Source organism: Gopherus flavomarginatus, chromosome 5 (assembly GCF_025201925.1).
Source record: "Gopherus flavomarginatus isolate rGopFla2 chromosome 5, rGopFla2.mat.asm, whole genome shotgun sequence".
Lineage (NCBI taxonomy): Eukaryota > Metazoa > Chordata > Testudines > Testudinidae > Gopherus > Gopherus flavomarginatus.
Window position 1 is genome coordinate 141,123,827 of NC_066621.1, and position 23,833 is coordinate 141,147,659.

A 23,833-nucleotide genomic window follows, 5' to 3' on the forward strand; every position below is an offset into this window, starting at 1 on the left:
CTGGCATCAGCGGCATTCCAAAGCAGGGATGTGGGCTGGCTAGCGGAGAAGCAGGCATTTCAGGGGATGGATAAGGAGTAGTCACTGTGGCAGCCCCACACCCCTGCCATAGGCATAATTTGATTTCTGTATTGGTGTGTGGGAAGTGGGCATGCACATGCATGCACACATATGCGCATGCTGGCACTCCTGGGGGAATTCTGCACCACTGCGCAATGCAGAATTTTGCAGAAATTAATATATTTGTGCATAATTTCCTTTCCCGCACAGAAATGGGCTGCAGTGCTGCTGGCTGCCACTACAGGCTGCTGGACTTGGCAGAGACTAGCTCGCACATAGAATATACTGCCGCGGGTACGGGAGAGGGAGAGAGTAGAGAATTCCTAGCATCTGCAGCTCCCAGCATGCCCTGAGGGAAGGAGTCGATGGCTCGAAGGAAACTCCACACAAGCCTGGGACCCAGCAACAGGCTGTTTCTCCCTCTGGATCCCTGGGTGGTATTGGGAGGGTGTCTGGGTGGGCAGGACCACAGCTGGGCTCTGGGTGGTAGGGGGAGGGTATCTAGGCTGGCTGGGGCCACGGCTGGGCTCTGGGCTGTAGGGGGAGGGTGTCTGAGATGGAGGGGCATGGCTGGGCTTTGGGAGGGAGGAGGTGCAGATATGTGGGCTGGGGGTACCCCACGGCTGATCTCAGGGGGAGGGAGTTTGGGTGTATTGGGTGGGGGATTGCCGCGGCTCCATTCTGGGGGAGAGTTCTGCGTCTCTGGCCCCCCGGGTGGGCTCTGGGTGGGAAGGGGGCAAAGAAACGGGAACTGGATTGTCATAGGAGTTTCTTTAACGCTCTGCTCCTGGGGGAATTGTTGTGTGTGTTTAGATTGTTACAGACATACTTGCTGACAGGTATTTTGAAATAAATTACCAAAATAATTGTAACAAGCATGATTATGTAGTGTTATTTTTACAAATACAATTTGCAGAATTTAAAAATATTGTGTACAGAATTTTTAATTTTTTGGCCCAGAATTCCCCCGGGAGTAATACTGAAGCCAGTTTCCTTAGCTCACTGGCTCTCTCCCATGCCTGGTGTGGTACCTGGGATGCTGGTGCTGGGGGCGGGTTTGCGGGAATTTGACGTCTTAACAGGGGAGCCCCAGCTACTACTGACAGCCACCCCAGTACCGGCTGCTGCAGCCATGTTGCTGATGAGGTGCGGCTGTGACCACCTCCCTGCTGGGGCGGCGGTGGCTGCTAATAAGGGGACTCCACGTGCCTGGCTCTGCTCTTCCCTCCCCCATTCCTGTATCTTCTTCTCTTCCCCATCCTCTCCTCTCTTTCTTCCTCCTGCCCCTCTGCAGGCATTCATCTTTGTACAGTAGAGCGGTGGGCACTAGGCCCAGGAGCTGGCATCCAGCTGCCGAGACAGGGACCCAGAGCACAGGAGAACTGGTGCTCTGTCCCGCCCCCTCCGTGCCAAAGCATGCTGGAGCAGGGGGAGGTGCAGCATGGGAAGCACAGAGCCCCCCTCATTCACCTATCCCACTCAGGTAGAACAGAGCAAGCCGTGCAGGACAGCTTGGCTAGGGTTGCCAGGTGCCGGTTTTCGAAGGCCAGGCCTCTAAAAGTCCAGTTGGTGGTGCAGCGGGGCTAAGGCAGGTTCTCTGCCTGCCCTGGGTCCGCATGGCTGCCAGAAGCAGCAGGCATGTCTAGCTCCCAGGCATAGAGGTGGCCACAGGGGCTCCATGCAGTGCCCTGCCCTGAATGCTGGCTCTGCATCTCCCATTGGCTGGGAACTGCAGCCAATGGGAGCTGAGGGGGCGGCGTGTGTGGGGGCGGGCAGTGTGCAGAGCCCCCGAGTCCCTCTGCTGGCCGCTTCTGGGAGCTGCGCAGAACCAGGGCGGGCAGAGAACCTGCCTTAGTTCCACTGCGCTATCGACTGGGAGCTGCCTGAAGTAAGCACCACCTGGCTGGGGTCTGTGCCGTGAACCCCCTCCCACAGCCCAACCTTCTGCCTCAGGTCTTAACCCCCTCCAGCACCCTAACTCCCTCCCAGAGCCTGCAGCCTTATCCTCCCTCCCCCACCACACCCTAACCCATTGCCCCGGCCCTGAGCCCCCTCCTGCACCTGAAACCCCTCATTGTTGGCCCCACCCCAAAGCCCACACCCCTAGCTGGAGCCCGCACCCCCTCCTGCACTCCAACCTCCCCTGCCTCAGCCCTGAACCTGTTCCTGCACTCCGAGCCCCTCATTTCTGGCCCCAGCTGGAGCACTCACCCCAACCTCCTGCCCTAGCCCGGTGAAAGTGAGTGAGGATGGGGGAGAATGGGGGATGGAATGATTGGGGGGAAGGGGCAGGGCAGGGCAAGGGTGTTTGGTTTTGTGCTATTAGAAAGTTGGCAACCCTAAGCTCTGTACTCACAGAAATGGGTGTGTGTGTGTGTGTGTGTGTGAATGGCACGTGACCCCCCCCACGCCTTTCCTCTGTTTGGGGGAGCAGTGCCCCCCTGCACCCCCCTAAACTACATTGTGAACCCTGCAGAGCACAGGAGGGATCACTGAACCAGAGGCACAAGCCCTGAGAGCTGCCCTAGCTTGTGCCAGGGGCAGGAATAGCCCCCATAGACCCTAAGCCAGGGGTCCCCAATGCGGTGCCTGTGAGTGCCATGGAGCCCACGGGAGCATCTTAATGCGTCCATGTCCTGGCCCCTGGGAGAGCACATGCCGAAATGCCGCAGCGGCATTTTGGCGGGGACGCCTCTTGATGACAACGCTTGTCGCTGACAAGTGATGTAATCGAGAGGCGTCGCTCCCAAATTTCGGCAGCAACACCTCTCGATGACGCCACTTGCTGTCGACAAGTGATGTCATTGAGAGGCGTCGCCCCCGAATTTCGGTGGGGACGCCTCTCACTCACGCCTCTTGCCGTTGACAAGTGATGTCATCAAGAGGCGTCGCTCCTGAATTTTGGCGGGGACGCCTCTTGATGACGTTGCTTGTTGATGGCAAGCAACATCATCGAGAGGCATCGCTGCCGAAATTAGGCGGCATTTCGGCGGGTGCCCCACTGCCGCAGTGGTCCTTTGGCTGGCACTTGCCAGCCAAAAAGGTTGAGGACCACTACCCTAAGCAAAGGCAGACACAAGCTGTCTCCTTTCCATTCCTGCACCAGCAAAGGCATAAATCTGGCCCAAAGTGCATGATCGTGAAGAATCAGGCCCCGCTTCTGTGCTCTCAGCATCTGATCCTGCACATACTGAATTCAGTTACAACATTCCCAGTGACTTCAGTGGGTGCAAGGACTGAGCCCTCAAGCTCTAAGGTTAATCCAAATTCTGAGGGCCCTGAGTTTGCTCATGAATTTGAGTTTCCTGCGAGGTAGCTTGATGCACTGCAGTGTGAGATGGTGGACAGACCCTCCTATTTCTACTAAATTCTACCTCTCTGCTGATTTTCCTGGTGTAATTTTCAAAGTGAAACAATAGTGAGGTGTGTTAAACTCCATTTGTAGCTAGCAGTGGCACCTTTTTTGGGGATAATTCTGTATTTGATTCACAGAGAGCATGTGATGCACATAAAAGGCTGACACTGCAGGTTTAGGCACAAATTACTGGAGATGGCAGTCGTGTTACCACACCACTGCTGCAGGTTGTAAAACAGCCACAGTAATGTATTTTAGTTAGAAACGACCCTACTGGCTTATAACAAGTCCCAGTGGAAACATACTAGTAAAAAGTTTATCCCAAACATGTTTCAGTTCAAATGGGCATTTACTTCATGGTACTTTTATATCAATCTGAAAGGGAGAAATTTCACTTCCAAGCTGTGTGCACCCTTTCATCCTTGCTTGGGAGAAAGGAGGGTTTACACTCTGAGAATTACCCATATAGTGGTTTACGTCATATTTGTTCCAGTTAATGGTAGTAGGTCATAGAGTTTTAGCGTGAATTGCTTTTGGGTAAAATTATTTATCATTATTTCTTGTACAAACAGTAGCTTATATATAAGATGAAAACTTGTTAGGCCAGGCTTTTTGACAATTTAATTAGCTGTCACCACTGTAGTTTTAAAGTGGAACGTATTGGATTAAAGGGGAAAAGAACCCGCTGACCCCAATGCAAAACCACAGGCCCAATCCTGCAAGAGCTCCACATACAAAATCTGCATCGTCTTGTGTTGGAATTCTGCATGCAGAATTGTTGCAAGATTGGCTCAGTGTTTGGAAAGGAAACTGTGTCCAATTCTGATCTCACTTATGCTGGTGTAAATCAGGAATAACTCCATTAATGTGAGTAGAGTTACATATATGTAAAACTTCATTAAGTGAGAGGACAATTGGACCCATCCACTTTAATTTGTGTCCTTTTTATACTTTTTTATATTCTCTCCTATATGAAGCTACCTTTGGTTTTTATGTTTAGAAATCCTATTTGTTTCCTTTCTCTCATACCTCCATCCGTTTTTCTTGGGATTTTCCTTTCTGGTTTTCTTCTACCTTTATTTTATTATCCACACATTTATTTGTCCTTCTCTCTTCATCTGTGTAAGCTTTTATATCTCAACTGTTGTTTCTTCTCTGTCCCCAGTGCCAGTTTATGCACATGATTTTAGAATTACTGTTCCACTGGAGCACAGCAACAGCAGGCTGGCTTTTTGGGTATTTCTGGGAAAATCTGTGGCCTGTGTTATCCTGGAGGTCAGACTGAATGATCTCAATGGTCCCTTCTGGCCTTGGCATCTGTGAAACAATGGACAAAGGTCAGTGTCCAGAGACTGGAAACGTTCTGGCTGAATTTTTGGCTTTGGACCTCAAATTTTTATTAATAAGAGCTTGTTAGAGCTGTAATTGTTTCTTAATTTGGTTATAGGTAGACAAAATCTTATGTACCTGGATATCTAATATACTGTATTGTGAAGTTAGCTACAATGTACTTTTGGAAAAGTCTGATGTATTTAAAACTATGCAGATGTTTCCTGAGCTCCTGCCATATGGTCACAGTAGAGAGCACTGATCCATGTATTCGTATACAGAGAAAGGGCTCAGTTCCCTGGTGCTCCAGAACCCTAGTGAATGTACCTGCAGAGTAAGGGGTGGGAACATGTAACGCCATCTTTGACTTGTTCTGCCCCTTGAAGCAAACTGGAACAGCCGCTCACTCCCTACCCCCTCGCTTGCTAATCCCTCCCCACTTGATTCTGATTGCCTCCCTGCCTGTCCACTTAGCTATCTCCTCACTAGTTCTTTCCCCATCTATGATGGATGGACTCAGGGCACCCAGGAGCATATCTTCCACCTGCTTCAACAGACCTGCTGGAAAACCTTTACCTCTGCCTCAGTGGAACTGCCTGTTATGCCCTTAAACCAGCCTGCTCCCTGGTGTCGTGTAAAGAATTACAAGGACTTTTTTCAAACACATTAAAGAAGACAAGTAGCTGGAATTTGAGCCATCAATTCTGAATTAGTCTTTTTAAAACTCTTTATTGTAGTGATTGATATCTGGCTATTACTATGATTGGTACCGTATGAATACCTAAGATAGATAGAAACCCTCACAGCAGCTCCATCCCAACTCTCCTCTGCTGCTAACTGGGGTGAGAGATTGGGTGGGATGTGTAAGAATGTACGAGCACAACATTGAGGCTATGCAAGAATTGCTAGGGTGCCTCAGTTTCTTCACCTCTCCACGCTCCTAGGTTCCTGGTGCTCACCCCATACTCTCCTTAAGGCTCCCATCGCTGTCATATTTCAGTCTTCTAATTTAAGAAAACAAAATTTATTGCCACTATTCGCATCTGAAAAAATTTGACTTCCCACAGGAGCACCATGGCCAAAGAGCACTGTTTGTGACTTTGCTGTTTGCATGTCTTCATGACTGGCTCTGGGATCTAGCAGGTCTTGCACAGGCCAAGAGAGGTTCCTCACAGCAAGAGGGCAGGTTAGGTCAGGAGTCCCGACCTGGTTGCTCCAGCCACTGGCCAGCTTTCTCCCCTGCCACAGCACCTTCTAGAGATGCCTATAAGATCCCTGAATGGCAGCCAGTCCCAAAGTGTGAAACACGTGGGGTAAGATTTTTCAAAAGTATCGGCCTGCTTCTGCTTTCATTGAAGTCAATGCATGTGTGACTTGTAAAGGGAGCGGAGTTAAATGCAATGCTGAGCAGTTGCGGAAATCTCTCCCTTGAGGATTATTCAGTTTCCAAAGGGTTAAGGTTTTAATTTTCTTATAAGGAACCATTAATCTTGTGGAGCAGAAGCGTATGGCAGTTAAAATATTCAGTGCAGTCAGTAACACATTATAATGACAAGGTTGTGATTTCTGCACTTGATCATGAATGATTTATGAAAATTTAGTAAACAGCGAAGGCACAGTTCCCTTTCAGCAGCCTATTGAAGTCATCTCCTTGTGCAGACTTGTGTAGTTTTAAAAAAAGGCCCTAACAATCAACAAACCTGCTCCCATTCCCCTGGAAAATGATATTTTCAAAATACATCTTTCAGAAGGGCACTGTGGATGAGGTAATTCTCACGATTTAAAAGCAACCCCTTCTTTCATTATCTTGCTTTAATCCTTCAGGGCCCATAGCTGAAATTAGTCTGAAATTGTTATTTGTGACAAATTGCAGTGAATGGGAGGTTCCTCAAGTTTTTTGTTTTTAGTTTTCCTACCTCAGGGCGAGTGACTCGGACCTGCTCTATTTCCTAATGCCTGAATTGGCATTCTTTGAATCAGCAGCACTTCTTTTCTCTGATGGCTGGCACTGGCAGAACTTACTTGTGCATCAGTCTACCTTTCCTCATCCTTGCTGTTTCTTTTCTGTTTTCTCTCCTTCCTCTTTCATCTCTGGCTTCTCTCTCCTCCCCAGCTCCATTTGTGCCTCTCTACTTGCTTATCAGAGAATGGCCTAGAGAATTTCTTTGCTAGCAGAACTATAGACACCAAACACATTCCTGTTCTCTGCCTTCCCTAAACCCCTCCTCCCCCCCTTGCCTCTTTCTCCCAATCATATTGCCACCATCCCTTTCTGTCCCTTCCCTCCCCTCCCTCTTTGCTTCACACCTAGTTAGAAAACATTATCTCTAAAAGGCTCCCTGGGCGGTTGTGAGTGTCCATCTTTGTTGGGAGCATTCCCTGCTGTGCAGATGCTGAGTCTGCCCCTGCATGAAGCACTCATTGCAATCAGTTCTGGTCTCCTGTGACCCATCAGCAGAGCCAAGGAATGGGAAGTCAATCCCTAATTAGAATCAGCACTTCAGGAGCAGATCACTTCTAGTGCCAAACACTAGTAATGTTTACTGTTCTCTAACACTAATAAAGCACTTTTAGGGTCTGCTTCAATGCTTGTTAGTTTATCTGTGAAAAGACTTCCACCTATCATTGGGCAGTGAATCTGACCCTTAAGGTAACATTTTAAAAAGAGCCTAAGGCCCAAATTTCTAAAGGTATTTAGGCTTTGTTGTGCTCAGCGTCACAATGTCTAACTGATTTAGGAGCCTAAGTTTCATTTTCAAAGAGGTTTAGGAACTTAGGTTGGGATTTATACTCAAACTGACTTAGGGACTTAGGCTCCTAAGTCTAATTGAAAGTGGAATTTAGGCTCCTAAGTCACTTAGGGTATGTCTATTCTGCAAACACCTGCAGCTGATCCGTGTCAGCTGACTTGCACTCAGGCTATGGGGCTGTAAAATTGCAGTGTAGACATTCCGGCTTGGGCTAGAGCCTGAGCTCTGGGACCCCACAGGGGCCATGCTCACTCAGGGTGGTGCAAACACTATTTGAAAGGAATCCTAAGCTTTGAAGAACCTTTTTGTTTTTCTCTGTCAATATATGGCAAAACTGATGTTACCTCTGAGTTTAAGAATACTAATTGAGTAATTAAAGACTTAATGGAAAGGTATGGATTGTCTTTAAATACATTATTTCACTGATTAATTTATTGTGCATGCCTCGTTCTCATTTTTTTTCCTTTCCAAGAATGAGTGCACTCTCCTTTGAGTCCCACCTGTCGTTCGTTGATATAAATCTCTCTCTAAGAGCAAAGAGTAAGATCATTTCACTTACTAGGAATCTGCAGGCTAAATTTTCAAAAGTGACGTTTTGGTCACTGCAGCTTTTGTGTGCTGAACTGGAGACCCCTTGGGGGCAGGGGCAGCTGCAGGCCCCAGCACGCCAAGCATGTGCTTGGGGCGGCATGCTGCAGGGGGCGCTCTACCAGTCAGTGGTAGGGCGGCAGGCGGCTCCGGTGGACCTCCTGCAGGCGTGCCTGCAGAGGGTCTGCTGGTCCCGCGGCTCTGGTGGACCTTCCGCAGGCGTGCCTGCAGAAGGTCTGCTGGTCCCGCGGCTCTGGTGGACATTCTGCAGGCGTGCCTGCGGGAGGGCCACCGGAGCCGTGGGACCAGCGGACCCTCTGCAGGCACGCTGCGGGAGGTCCACCAGAGCCACCTGCCACCCTCCCGGTGACCAGCAGAGTGCCCCCCGTGGCACGCCGCCCCGCTTGGGGCAGCGAAATGTCTAGATCTGCCCCTGCTTGGAGGGACTGATGTTCAGAAAGTATTGAGCATCGACCCTCTGAAAATCAGGTCCCATTAAGGCTTCTCAAATTGGGGACTCAAAAACTTGAAGTGTCCAAAATCACTAGGCAGTTTTGGAAGTTTAGGCCTGTGGATTTTGAAAGGGGTAAGAGTTGGTGGTATATATCTGCAGTGTTGTCCATTATCTGTATAGGGCCACATGCTATAATAGCTTCAAAGAAGGAATGAGAAATCCACTTTCATTATATGCATATTAGATATAAAAATATCTCATTCAGCAATAGAGCTGTATTAAATGAATAGCTTTTAAGAGATGCGATCTACTGTAAGATTTGAAATGTGATGCAAAAAAAGGTTATCCAGTCAACAGATTCTACTGAGTCGTCATAAATCTCTGTTATCTGTTGCCTTGAAATTCCATGAAGTATCAAGTTAGCTGTGCAGATTTCACTTTTAGTTTTAGATTAAGAAGTGGCTGCACAGAAAGTCCAGTAGTTCATAAATCTTTGCTTCTTTTGTAATAATCTGTAACTTAAAGGTCTGATTCTCCTGCTAGCCACAAAACACTGTTGCATAAATCCCAGTTCTATAGGACTCCATGAAGAAATTTCTGTGAAATTCAATGGGGACCAGGCTTTGGCCCTGTAATTTTAATTTGTAGTAAAAAAGGGTCTACATGGACTGTATGGATTGCCTTCAGGCAGATTCTTTCTTGGACTCAAGTTTCCTAAATCAGTCTATAAAAATGTTTTTAGTGAATTGTTATAAGGAAAAGCACTAACCACTTAACAAACCCCTCCACCCAAACTCTGTAAGCATCAGATCCTTAGACTTCAGTGGGAATAGCGGATGCCCAGAACCTGTCAAGATGGATTTAGCACTTTTGAAAATTGGGCCCTTGATGAAACTCCATGCAGCACTTCTGGTGTGAAGTGACTGACTGGAAAGGAGTTGCTTGACATCTGAAGAATTTTGCCCCTCCCACTCTGATGAGAGAAGCTCAGTTTGGATATTTCAGAATGTGACAACGCTGAGGTATTGAATGTAAGTGTGGACGCACTAGCATGTCTGTGTAGCAAATAGTTCTAAAACTTCATCTGTGGTGGTCTAGAATTTAACATTTGGTGGCATCCCAGGGAGTATTTAATTGCATTTGTGCTGCATTACAAGGCTGTCTCCTTTTTCTGAATTTATTTTAGCTAATTAGTTGTAAATGTCATAGTAGTATTTCAGATGACTGAAACATCCTATATTGTCAAGTATCAGAGGGGTAGCCGTGTTAGTCTGGATCTGTAAAAGCAGCAAAGAATCCTGTGGCACCTTATAGATTAACAGACGTTTTGGAGCATGAGCATCTGAGGAAGTGGGTATTCACCCACGAAAGCTCATGCTCCAAAACGTCTGTTAGTCTATAAGGTGCCACAGGATTCTTTGCTGCTTTTACACATCCTATATTATCATACATGAAGCAATTAACTCTTCTGACAAATATTTATTGTGGTGTCTTCTTTAATTAAGCCTTTTGTACTCTTGAAAATACAGTGTGTTCTCCCCAAAAAGGATGCTTTTACAACCCTGTGGTTGTGTATTTTTGCAGACTGCCATGAACATCACAACTAGCTTAATGAAAGTTGGCAATGGACGAGTTAATAGGCCTACATGTCAGGATACTTACATGACACTGTCTGTTTCAGAATACAGATTTCTATATTTTGGCCAACGCCCCCCCACAAAACACAACAAAACAAAACAAAACAAAAACTCCCCCAAACACTACCGATTTGGGACATTACACTGAAAATGATTAATCCCCAGGCACTCTTGTTCTTTGCACAGATACCATTTGCAGGAGACAGAAATGTAACATACTTGTGCTGCTGAGGTTGATGATGTTGGAAAAACAGCAGCAGAGCAGTGGGTTATATAGGCTTTTTATTTAAAAAATCGATGTTTTTACTTGTTTCTCGTGGCTGCTCATGTGGAAATAAGTTACAAATATGATTGTTTGTTTGTTTAGCTCCTTTTAAACAGATAGGTCTCGTAGTTGATGTGCCACTGAGAAATAATTCCTGACAGTTATAACTGAACCAGATAAACAGTTCTGCCAGCCGCAAAATAACACTGTAAAACAAAAAGGTTCTGCTTATCGTTTTCCATTTCTTCATGCTTGTCAAACTGTTTAACTGTGCATTACCCAGAACAAAGGGTCTCCATATTACTCTGCTTGTCTGCTGTGGTCTGGTTTTAACCTTTTCCAGTGCAGGGCCCTCTGTGGCATGCTTGTCCACCTTCATTACTTTTTCCTTGCTATCGCTGTGTTTTAAGCACAAGCTGCAAGGATGCGATTTAGAAGCACTACCTTAAAATTCAGGCTGTCATAGATTAAATGTATGTTCATATGTATACATCCGCATATGTATCTTTAAAATTTTTCTTCAGGCAGAAACGGCAACAGAGAGTGGACGGGAAGGGCCTAATGTTCACGTCGCCTCAGGGCAGAACAACTATGACCAAACTGGAACAGGCGGCTCACTGACCTCGCAGAGTTTGGTCGCTCCTGCTGGGGCCTCTGCTGGTACTTCAGCTGCGGCTTCATTCTTCATAAGGTAGTGTTTGTCTTTACAATTTACATAAATTGCTAATGGATGTTACATGGTTATAAACTGACGTTTCCACTATGAATAATAGTTCATGTTAGCATATGGTGGCAATTGCTGAGAAGGGAGGTAACCGTGCTCTCCGGCACTGTTCTTGCACCATTGCTGAGGTCATGTTTTTATTTCTGGAGACCTAGTGAGTATAGTTACATATAACAAATCCACCACATGATAGGCTTCCTTTGAGCAGGGGTTTTGCTGCTCTGTACTGGCAGAACAGAGAAGAGAAGCTTGAACATCATCTACCTCTATTATAATTTGTTCAGTCATCAATGTTTTGTGCACACACAATTGACATACGTTTTCAGAAACCCCTCAAAAGAAGTGCTAAAACTTTGTGGATTATTAATGGGACTGAAGCCAAGGCTCATAGACTCTGTCTCTCTTTTTGCCAATACAGCTTTTGTACGAGTGCATGAAGAACTCAGCTGTGTTATCCAAAACGCTGACATGGACAGTAGTAAAATCAGATGTTGTTCTTGTTCATGCACATCCAGTAGCTGATTTAAGAATTTTTTGGGTTAGTTCTCTGGCCTGTGCTATAGAGGGAGTCAAACTAGATGATCATATTGGTCCCTTCTGGCCTTAGAAACTATGTATCCACAAGGTAGTATGTGTATGTATAACCAAAGGAGCAAATCCTTCATTCCACATGCTAATATTGCTTATGAAAACTTTGTTCATAGTGGTACCATATTAACATGCATCCATATTTGAGCTATTTTTTCTTCCCATCTACCCCAAAGGGTAAGTCTGTATTTTGAAATTATTTGGGAAAAATGAAAAACTCTTTTTACTGAAGTTATTACACAGAGGGAGGGATAGTTCAGTGGTTTGAGCATTGGCCTGCTAAACCCAGGGTTGTGAGTTCAATCCTTGAGGGGGTCACCTAGGGATCTGGAGCAAAATCACTACTTAGTCTAGCTAGTGAAGACAGGGGGCTGGACTGAGTGAGCTTTCAGGGTCCTTTCAAGTTCTGTGAGATAGGTATATCTCCATATATTAAAGTAAAACAAAAAACCAAGCAGGGCTTCTCAAACTTCATTGCACCACAACCCCCTTCTGACAGCAAAAATTACTACATGGCAGTGGGGCCAAAGCCTGAGCCCTGCTGCCCAGAAAGAGGGCCAAAGCTTGAGGGTTTCAGCCCTGGGCAGGGGGCTGTAACCGAGCCCCACTGCCCATGGCTGAAGCCAAAGCCTGAGCCCTGCCACCTAGGGCTGAAGCCCTTGGGCTTCAGCTTCATCCCTGTACAGCAGGGCTCAGACTTTGGCTTCAGCCTCAGCATATCTAATGCCAGCCCTGGTGACCCCATTAAAACAGGATCATGACCTACTTTGGGGTCCCAACCCACAGTTTGAAAACTGCTGCAGTAATATAACATGCACATGTGAATAGCATTTTTTCCCCTTGTAAATGGTAACAAAAATAGGCTCTCAGGTGAAAAGCTTGAATGTGAAGGTATACCCTCTAGTAAATTGTTAGGACCAAGTGGCAGAGTTCTCACAGAAGGGGTTCATTATGAAAATAGTAACTGAACTGTATTGGTGAAAATGCTGGTGCTATAATTGCTAATGTTGATTAAATGGAAAACTATTGAGCAGATGGTAAGTTCTAAAAACCAAACAAACCAAAAACAAACTTTCAGGGACTCATCCGTGCTTTTCAATTTTTTTTCTAGATGAAACTCAATTTGTAACATTCTGTTGGGAAAATTCAGTGTATTCAAATGTTCAAGTGTTCAAATAATACTAAGAAATTTTCATGCTGGGAAAACTTGTTAATATAATGCATATAGAACATTCTTTCTTTTCTCCTTTCAATATCTTTTGGCCAAATTTTCTGATGTGTTTGAGTTTAAATGAAGCCTTTGCTTCTTCCCAGGCCAACTTCTTGTGACATTACGCCCCATATTCTTCTTAGAAATATTGCTATGATATGAAAATGGCATAACTAAGATGTTTTATGGAAGATGGGTCATGTGAGATATCATTGGAAAAGTTATGATTTACTGAATGTGATTATCCTATTTGTATGCATGTATCATTTCTGTATCTGAAGTTAGGAATATTGATTATGGAACAATTACAGCTGTGTTTTCACCTGGGGAACACCCACCAGACAGTATGCAATCATCATGGAATGGGCCATTAGGGAGAACAATAGGATTTTGAAGATACTAATGTTCCTCCTTCCTGGGATGCTGCATGGTCATGTGATCATGTCACCTGGTATTGGACACCATCCTGGACTTCCAGTGTTTTTCCATTAAGAGGGGGCTGGTGTCAAACTGGGAAACAAAGGATTCCCGCCATATGGAAATCCTATTTAAGGCTGGGGAGTGAGTTAATCTAGGTTCTTCTCCACTGCCTCCCCACCCAAGAAGGAAGACTGCTGAAAACACCTGAAGAAACAAAGGTGCTAAACTGAGGGGGCAGGGGTTGAGCCCAGGTGATCAAGGTCTAGCCTGTGAAAGGAATACCTGGAGATTTAAGCTGTAAACAGTGCAGTTTACCTTCAAGAAACTCTACAACCTGGCTAAAACAAAATTTAGAATGGGAATTTGCTACTATTAACCAATTAATTTAATTTATTAAGTTTAGGTTGCATATTTTGTTTTATTTGCTCAATAATCTGCTTTGTTCTGTTTGCTATCCCTTATCACTTAAAATCTACCTTTTGTAGTTAATAAACTTGTTTTTGGTTTATTCCAAAACCGGTTTTATAATTCATAACTGGGGTGGGGGACAGGGGTGGGAAAAGCTGTGAGAAAGGGAGCGGATTTCATGAGCCTATGCTGTATAGATCTCTATCCAGCGCAAGACAATATTATTTTGGGTTTCCACCCCAAAAGAGGTGTGAACTTGAGTGCTGGGCAATCCCCGATCGGAGTCTTCCCACGCAGAGCTGATTTCTGTGTGCCTTTGCAGCTGGGCATGTCCCTCCCTGTGTGTGTGCTGGAGGAGGCTTGAGGGCCTGGCACAACAGGACAGGGTGAGAGAGCCCAGGGTGGTGGAATAGGCGGGCTCACTGGGACCCCAGTACATCAGGTAGCACCCCGGAGTGGGCGGGCAACTCGTCACACTTCTCTTCTTCCATGATCCTATTTAAAGATAAATACTAGTCTGAATTTATGTCCTGTTATGACAGATAAGATGCTCCTCTACACACAAAATAACTGCGTTAGGGTGTAATTCACACCTTTTGTTATGCAAATTTTGTGTATGGGCACTCTTACTCTGATTTAGTTCAAATTGCTTTGGATTTATTTCAGTGCAAGTTTGTATGTACACAGTCTTATGCAAGTACAATGTGATAACTTCACTGCAAACTCCAGAAGACAGGGAGGTAGGACTGTGAGGGAGAAAATTCTTATTCAATCTCAGATATCTGAAATCATAGGGGGCAGGGGAAGTAACTGGCCAGATCAATTGCCTTTTCTTTAAGAGTGTTTTTTTAACCCTGGTTTCTTCTTTAATGATTTGTATGGGCATGATGCAAAATATGTAGAAGTCAATGGAAAAACTCCCATTGACTTCATTGGGTTTTGGATCAAGCTCTAAATGCTTTCTATGACTCCATCTTTGTTTCCACTGAATCACAATTTAACAGATTTGGCACTTAAATTCTGGCTAAAACATCTGGAAATCTATTAGTTATGGTGCTTGTTCCCTATCATTATTCCTTAGGAAAATGTCTTCTGTTCAATTAACTAAATAACAGAGCTGGTTGAAATTTTTTTGCAGAATTTTCTTTTTTAATGACTTTTATAAAAAATGAAAGTTCTTGAAAAATTATCAGTTATCTAAATTTGCTGTGATTTATTGAAATTATTTTAGAATTTAATATATAAAAAACTTTCATTCTCTTCCTGATAACCAGGTTTTCATCAAACAAAAATGTTTAAAAACAACTTGAAATATGATTTTTATAAAAATGTAGGCTAAAATATTGCAGAAAATTTTCCCTCAAATGGAAAATGGTTTAGTTTCAAACCTGTGAATCAGAAACAACTTCAGAAGCAGTTAAAGCAGGTACTGCTTCCCAGGGCTACCTCTTCCTTCCAGCACTCCTTGGTCCCAGAACTGGGTAGCCTTTTGGAGGCTAGGACTCATGCAGCACCAGCCCCAAATCCCCCAGCCATGTATTGTTTAGGAAGGAAAGCCAGGCAGAGATTGAAGCTGGCCTGAACACCTGCAGAAGCTGCTTAATCAGGGACTACTGGCTATTGATGTAATTGAGTATTTTTTATACTTTTGGTCAGACACCTGGTGCTGATTGGCTGTTTGCTCTAACCTCCACCCACCTCCTCCCTCCGTCTTTTCACTTCATTCTGTACTTGCCTTTCACACCCTACAGCTTCCTCCCCTGCCTCTTCTTCCCTGCCTTATTCCCTTCACTTGCTCTTATGTCCCCTCTCCCTTCTGTTGTCTTTATGTTTAGCTAATTGCCCTCTCAACTAAACACCATTCTCCCCTCTATAAAACAGAGAGGAATAATGGCACCAACATGTTGTTTGCTGCCATCGCACTGTTCACTCTGCTTGTATGTTCTACCTCTTTCCCCTACCCTGTCTGTCTTGCCTATTTAGATTGTAAGCATTTTAGGGCAAGGACTGTCTACTACCCTGTGTTTGTATGGTGCCTCATGCAACAGGGCCCTGGTTGGTTGGTTCCTAGAAACGACTGTAATAAATATGATTATTAACAATAATTTGTGGGTTTGTGCAATATCGTTTTCCTTCTTTTTGACCAGCTCTCCTGACAGTTGGAACTTTTCACTGGAGTCCTTTTTGTTTTGTTTTAGGAGAAGACCTATTCTCTTAGTCATAGAAATAAAGTAGATCAATAAAAGTATGCCTGTAAGCTAAATTTTAGCATATTGCAGATGTAGTTTAAATTACTTTGGAATACAATAAAGCCTCAAATAATAGGTCTACGTTTACTGAGGTGAGTAGTATCATTCACTTTAATGGGATTTCTCACATGAATAAATATTTCCAGGATCAGGCTCAGTATTGCTGTTCTTAGAGAAACAACATTTACCTCAGTCAGGAAGGCCAACTAGAGGTGTGCAGGCATGTTTGGGCAGCCTCTGGTTGGTTCATGGATTTACAGCCCGCTCTAACCTTCCGGCATCTCTGCTGACATTAAAATCTGCATCTTTACTGAGTGTTGCTCTCTCCCCTTTTCATTATTGTATGCTTTGCCATGCTGGGGGCAGGGTGTGGGGCGTCTGTACTGTGTTTATGTTTGTTCCTTACCCAAAATTGTAACCCTATGTTTGTAAGTTCACAATTAGTTGCTCTGAAGATAGTAAACAGGAGAACATGAGTAAACAGGAGAACATGGCTTCAGATGTGGAAAAATAATTAAGTTCTGCAGCAGAATATTTTTCTGGGTATACAATATATGCATGATTCCAAATGATAATTTAAGTAGCCCTTGTACAGAATGCATTTTTGGTTAATAAATATGCAATCTGAATCTGCATATTGAGTAAATTGCTCTTTTTCATTTTACCTGTTTGCTCAACTTCAAGCTTAATTAAGTGCTTTGCTTGTTGTTTATTTTGATATTTTATTCATCAGCTTGAAATGCAAAAGTCTCTGAAGTGGAAGAGCCCAGTATCCAGAATCAAAACCAAATATTAAAAATAGTGGATGCAAGTGTGTCAGCAGAATAAAGTCTGTTTTAATCTTCCCTCATCCCTTGTTGTATTACTGGAAAAATGTTTTGACCAATATTGGACTCTGTCACATTCAGACCTGAAGAAGAGCTCTGTGTAAGCTCGAAAGCTTGTCTCTCACACCAATAGAAGCTGGTCCAAAAAAGATATTACCTCACCCACCTTGATTTTCTAATATAAACAAACTGTCAGAACCTGCAGTCTGTAATCAAAGAGAGTGTTACGCGAGTAAGGACCACAAGGTTTGGCAGAAATAACAGATTTCCAGCAGGGAACTGGCGGAGCAAGAAGGCTTTTCTTTAATAAAATAAAAAGTACAGCTACAGAGCCAACTTCTGTTCTCACTTCAGAGAAGAGGCTCCAGGTATAAGAGCAGTAGAATTTTGTCCTACATTGATCAGATTTAAGAAAAGTACAGTGGAGCAGATCTGAAGTCTGGTATTTGTAGAACTGTCGTGGAATTGAACTCTGCCTAGCTTTAGCAGTCTGAATTTTATAACCATTGCCTGGCTTTTTTTTTTCCCCAAAGAAAGTGATATGAAAAGCTTTGTTCTTACCAAATGAAACTCTTTTATAGTTACAATGCCACTAAGTGGACCCAGTTCTGCTGTCACTACGGTCGGGGCACTTGTTTCTCGTTATAAGATGTAAAACTTTTGTTGACTGAACACCTCAGAGAGAGGAAGCACTGTAACTTCCAGGAGCACGAAGGAAAAAGGGAGGCAGAGGAAGAGGTTAGGAATGAGAGTGCACTAGGGGAGAGGTTAATTGCCTAGTTACCAAAAGGGAAAACACCACTCCCCTCAAGGAGAAAGATAAAGCCCCCTAAAAACTGAAGCAATCACCATTAATCTGTGATTTCGGCCTGTTTGTGACTTGTGACAGTTGTGGTGGTGATGCCTGTGTTCCTCCATAGGAATTCTGCTTCATTGAAGCCATCTGTGGCTGGCCTTGACACAGAAAGACAAGACTGAAGTAAGATTTGAGTGAGCACTGGCAGGATGTTTATTGAAGAATCAGAGGGATTTAAAACCTTAGTGTAAGAGGCTGGCTCACATGATGAGAGGAGGAACAATATATTAAGTGACCCTTCCTAAATCTTTATCTTGGTAGATTTTGGAATAGCCCTTCTTCTTTTCTTCCTCCCAAATTAGCTTATGAGAGATGTTCTTTCTTGGAATATATATGTCTCTTATACTGCTAAGAGCTTTTGCAAGATATTTGTGTATGTGCCAATTAATCATGTTTGCATTTGCAAAATGACTTTCATCGAAAGTAGGATAATTAACTATAATTATAACGTCTTAACACCCATGCTACCATTTTTTGTTTTATCAAATATCTCTTTAATTACTGTGTTTACTTGGGTTACTAATCACTCCATAGTGATATAGGGTAAAATTATAGGCTCCCAAGTAAATTAGGCACTTTTTGAGAGTTTTGCCTATAGGGCCCAATTCATCGATATATTCTGGGGTAACTCCATTTAAGTTAATAAAAATGGAGTAAGACAGCATTGAATCAGACTCATTATTTTTCTGTTGCCTACCTACTCTTGAGTGTGCAGGAAATCTCTCTATTTATATGCATAGTGTTTTTTGCTGTTTACTAGGAAAATTCTATTCATCAGTCCATTTGCTTATCAAGGTCATAAAATATCTAGGCAATGAATAATATGCATTATATTTAGAAACTTAGTAGGCTTTTTGTAGATTCAGGATACTGAATCATTTTTTAATTCATGTGAGTTGTGGATTAAGGAATCTAATTATTCACTAATGAACAGTAATGGTACATATAAACTAAGGGTCACTATCCTATTACAGGCACCTGATGGTTCACTGATAACCATTTGGTCGCTAGATTGACCATAAAATACAGTCAATAATTGAGGTTACTTATAGAGCAGACACCTTATCAGCTTTAGACATGGTGGAACAGCTTGTCAGTATACTGATTGTGCTGTGACTGAGCATATGATTAGAGTATTGAAGCAGTGTGTATCTAATGAAACTTCAGGAAAGGCATAGCAATATTACCACAACCACTAAATGACTAATGTGTTATTGTTCCAAGCCTCAGATGCTTCAATTAGTTCCAATAAACTGTATCTTGAATATTTAGTTTAATGTGATCTAGTGTAGCGGTAGGCTCAGGACTTGAAAAATTGTGTGTACAGGCTGTCATTACACTAGTCTAAATTTGGAATCTTTTGAGGATAGATACAATGGATATGAAATCTGTGTGGCTTTGAATGAAAATCTAATGGAAGGAATAAAGGTTATCATGCCAGTTCCACATTTTGCAGTTTATTTTTGCATTTTTATATTTAAAATACTTTCCGAAAAAATCAGGCACCACCTATTACATAAGATAAAGCTATTTGTGGCAAAATTTTATAGCCATGTATTCTGCTCTTAGATTCATCCAAGCAGCTCCCATAGACTTGCACATGTGGATCTGAAGTCAGAATTTTTTTCTTAGTTTATTGTGTCATATGAACAGTCAGAATGTTCTAATTCATGAAGCCATCTAGGGAGACTTCACCCTGTATCACAATGCTTTATACTGTCTATGAGAAATCCGACCCAAGACCCATTTTTTTTTACTATTATATTTTTTCCATGACAATGCCTTAACTTTCATAAATTATTTAATTCAGTGAAGGATACAAGCTGCCTTTTGTCTTTCTGAACTGCTATTCAAGCTTCTATGATGTGACCTTGGAAAGTAACCATAGAAACGTGTTAAAAGCATCAACCTAAAATCTGTAGTTCACTATGACAGTGATGCAGATTCCATGAAAGAAGATTATGATGTATTAAGAATACTAGTGGCAAATATTACCTCTAACCTGTTAAACCTGATTATTCCATGACTATCAGTACTTTCAGCTTTTTAAAGTTGCTATATTAAAAAAACTGTAGCTAAATCATTCTAATTTGTCAGTCTAACTTTCAGTCCTATTAAATACAGACATTATTTTTCTACTGAGTTCATAGTATAGTTCACCAGTTCTTATATTTAATAGCTGTAAACTTTTACTCTCTACCTGGCTGGGGTTGACTGGTATCATAGCTTTGTGCAGAGTTGATATAATTTAAATCTTCTTGGTAGATAACTCTTAACCCAGTTATCCACTTTATGTAGCTCACAAGAAGGTAAAGGGAGTTTCCTTAGACCTTTTAGTGCTGGCTTGCTGTGGTGAAGGCTAGTTTGTAAGTCTGAAACAAAAGTCTAGGGTAGTCCTTGATATTGCTAGGAATAACAGCAATGGAAGTCCAGCTGAATGAGGGGGAGAACGAAGCTAAGTCACTTATTAGCTTCCTCATTAAGCACAATCCACACCCAAAAATCCTAAGCTTTCTCTTGGTATGATAGAAAAAAATAAAATGTGAATTAATTAACTAGAAAAGCCCAGTACCAGCACATCCCAATTAAAGCTACCCTACTGATAAATATATCCCTATCCCCATGTATATTTCATCTTCAGATTGCCATTTAATAGCAATAATGAGCTAGGTACAGGGCCATTCCTGGGGAGCACTGACTGACTAGTATTAATGTTCCTTGATTACTTCTTGGAACATTAACCCTTCCTCCTTAATCCCCCTGCAATGCCCGGTCTCTATTGTTGCTGTTTAATTTTTGTTTGGAAGGACGACATCTTCCTTAAGTTTAATAAACCACAACATTTACACCTGCCCTGGAAACTGTAGCACATGCACTCATTTGACTCTGTGTGTGTATTTTAAGCCACATCCCTGTGGTGCTTAGCAGTGTTATGCCATTGTGGAGAAGTGACAATAGGAAGAGCAGGGACTATAGAATTGTATAATATCTTGTAACATTTTAGGGCAATTTATGAGATCCTATTTGCTGTGGCAACATAATACTGCCTGTAAATAAGACCAACAATGGATGTGTTAGTTGCATCCTATTTCATGTTAACACATGAGGGGGATTCTGTGACAAATCTTAACTAGAAAGTCATGTTTGAATCAAGCAGGCTTTGCTCTTTAAGGTAGAAATGACTCTCCGAACACCAGACCAAAGAGGTAGGGAAGATCAGAACGTCTTTACTGATAATATCACTAATATAGCACCGTACATTTACACAGCGCTGTATAAATAGAGTAAGCCAGGATTCCTGCTGTGAAGAGCTTGCAGTCTGCGTTTAACAAGGCAAACCAAGACAATACACAGAACAATAGTTCAGGAAAGGGAGAATGTAGAGGAGTTGTAGCAGTCAGGGGGAGAGTTAAGGTAGATTCCAAGGCATCAACAGACTGGAGCTGAGACAAGGAGAGCAGCAGAAAAGTCAGAGAGGTTAATGGACTGGAGATCAGAAAAGGACAGAGTGATTAGACAGGGGAGGGGAGAATATGCAATGCTGTCAGAGAGCAAATGGTGATCAGAGAGGGGGACTTTAGAGAGACTAGAAAGAGAACAATCAAGAGAGTGACTGTCATGGAGAATGGGGGAATCAGTCCTCAGCTGCAAATCAGGGTTAACAAGAGGCGTATAGAGACAGGGGGATTAGAAGGGTCATCAGCATAGAAAATGAAGTCAGTGAGGACAAGGGAAGGGGATCATGGCAAAGGCCAGAGAGAGAGCGTGCCAGGCATCCAAATCAGGGAAATAGGAAGGAAGAGAAGTTAGGATGGAGATTGGGAGAGGGGTAGCTAGGCAGAAGGCATGGACTGCAAACGAGAAGAAGTGTGATGGGAAGGAAGGACAAGCTGGAAATGGGAAAGTAGAAAGAAAGAGGAGGCCAATGCAGTGAGAGAAGGACAGAGCACTCAAAGAAATGGAAGCAGCAGAGGCTACGTTGGAAGGAAAGAGCCATGTTTTGGTGAGGGCAAGTAGGTGGAGGTCAAGAAACCACAGAGGAGGTGACCAGATTCTCAAAACAAAAAAATGGGGCATCTTTCACACTGGGGCTGGGTGAGAGAAGGGGGGCATATGGACAGGAACAGGCACCACCTCTGGTGGTGATGCAGGTGCCACTTATCTGTCCCTCATTTTTGGTGACTGTGTGTGGGGGTTGGCCCCTCAGTGTCTCTGTCCTGGAAACATTATTGTGTCTGCGCCCCCTGGGTGATGACTGAGTGGGGGAATGGTTTCCCAGACTCTCCCACCACCCCCAACTGGGAGGGAAGGGTCAGAGAGAGTTGCTGATTATAAAATGAGACACTTAGATGTCCTGTTGAAAACCTTCAAATTTCTGGGATTGACTGTTGACCAGTCCTGTTTTGGGATTGAGGGGAAGAAATGAGACATTGAGTCACTTCAGTCATTCATAGGGATCGAGTAGGGACTCCAAAGGGAGCAGGAGGCAGAAAGTGAAAGGGCAGAAGAAGAACCAGGCTGGTAAATATTAGTCATTATACATGGTAGAATGCTTTAAAAATCATTTGCAAAGTGTACAGCTCACCCATCCAGGCTGGATGTGCTCGCTGCACACTTGCTAGTAGCTCCTAGTAACAATAAATGTCCTGTGTCTTTTTATTAAGTTTTGTGACTCAATAAATACGGAATTAGTACTCAACAAAACACATCTAGTCTCTACAGCTATCCAGTTACCTTACAGATCCTTGTACCCTGAGGCTAATCCCTCAGGAGATGAGAGCTGACTTTCATCAGCCACTAAACACAGAGCAGCCTAGCTAAACAAAAATGAGATTCTGGAGCACAGTATGCAGCCTCCGGGGGCTTGCTGAGCCGGTGCAGCCTAATGCCTATTATCTACAGGAGCTGTTGCTGGCATTGCTGCTGGGTATACATTTTGAACCACTTGTGACATATGAGAGAGCTAGATAAAATCAGTTGAAACCAAATGTCTCATAAATATGTCAGGTTTCAGAGTAGCAGCCGTGTTAGTCTGTATCCGCAAAAAGAACAGGAGTACTTGTGGCATCTTAGAGACTAACAAATTTATTTCAGCTTGAGCTTTCGTGAGCTATAGCTCACTTCTTCGAATGCACAGAATGGAACACACAGACAGGAGATATTTATACATACAGAGAACATGAAAAGGTGGAAGTATGCATACCAACAGAAAGAGTCTAATCAATTGAGATGAGCTATCAACAGCAGGAGAAAAACAAACCACTTCTGAAGTGATATTTGAGATGACCCATAGAAGGTGTGAGGAGAACTTAAAATAGGGAAATAGATTCCATTAGTGTAATGACCCAACCATTCCCAGTCTCTGTTTAAACCTAAGTTAATTGTATCTAATTTGCATATTAATTCAAGTTCAGCAGTCTCTCTTTGGAGTCTGTTTTTGAAGTTTTTTTGTTGCAAAATTGCCACCTTCAAGTCTGGGTATGTCTACACTACAGGATTATTCTGATTTTACAGAAACCGTTTTTTAAAAACAGATTGTATAAAGTCGAGTGCATGCGGCCACACTAAGCACCTTAATTTGGCAGTGTGCGTCCATGTACCGAGGCTGGCATTGATTTCCTGAGCGTTGCACTGTGGGTAGCTATCCCATAGCTATCCCATAGTTCCCGCAGTCTCCCTCGCCCATTAGAATGCTGGGTTGAGATCCCAGTGCCTGATGGGGCAAAAAACATTGACATTGGTGCTTGTGGGTACAGCCTCACCCCTCTCTCCATGAAAGCAGCAGCAGCCAACCGTTTCGTGCCTTTTTCCTGGGTGAACTGTGCAGACGCCATTCCACAGCAAGCATGGACCTTGCTGAGCTCAAGACAGCAATCATGGATGTTTTAAACACCTCGCACATTCTCGTGCAGTCAATGCTGAACTGGGACCTGCAAAGCCAGGCTAGGAGGCGGCGGCTACGGCAGAGCGGCGACGAGAGTGATGAGGACATGGACACAGAATTCTGTCAAACTGCGGGCCCCTGCGCTTTGGAGATCCTGCTGTTAATGAGGCAGGTTCTAGCCATTGAACGCCGATTTTGGGCCCGGGAAACAAGCACAGACTGGTGGGAC

At 43.6% G+C, this 23,833-nt stretch overlaps 1 protein-coding gene across 1 annotated transcript in view; it reads left to right on the forward strand.

Moving 5' to 3' along the window:
* Positions 1 to 23,833, forward strand: part of KIF26A (kinesin family member 26A) — a 146,210-nt gene that overhangs the window by 60,685 nt on the left and 61,692 nt on the right. The window contains exon 4 of the mRNA XM_050954076.1: positions 10,963 to 11,129. Coding sequence (XP_050810033.1) covers positions 10,963 to 11,129 — 167 coding nt within the window. The remainder of the gene's footprint in view (positions 1 to 10,962; positions 11,130 to 23,833) is intronic.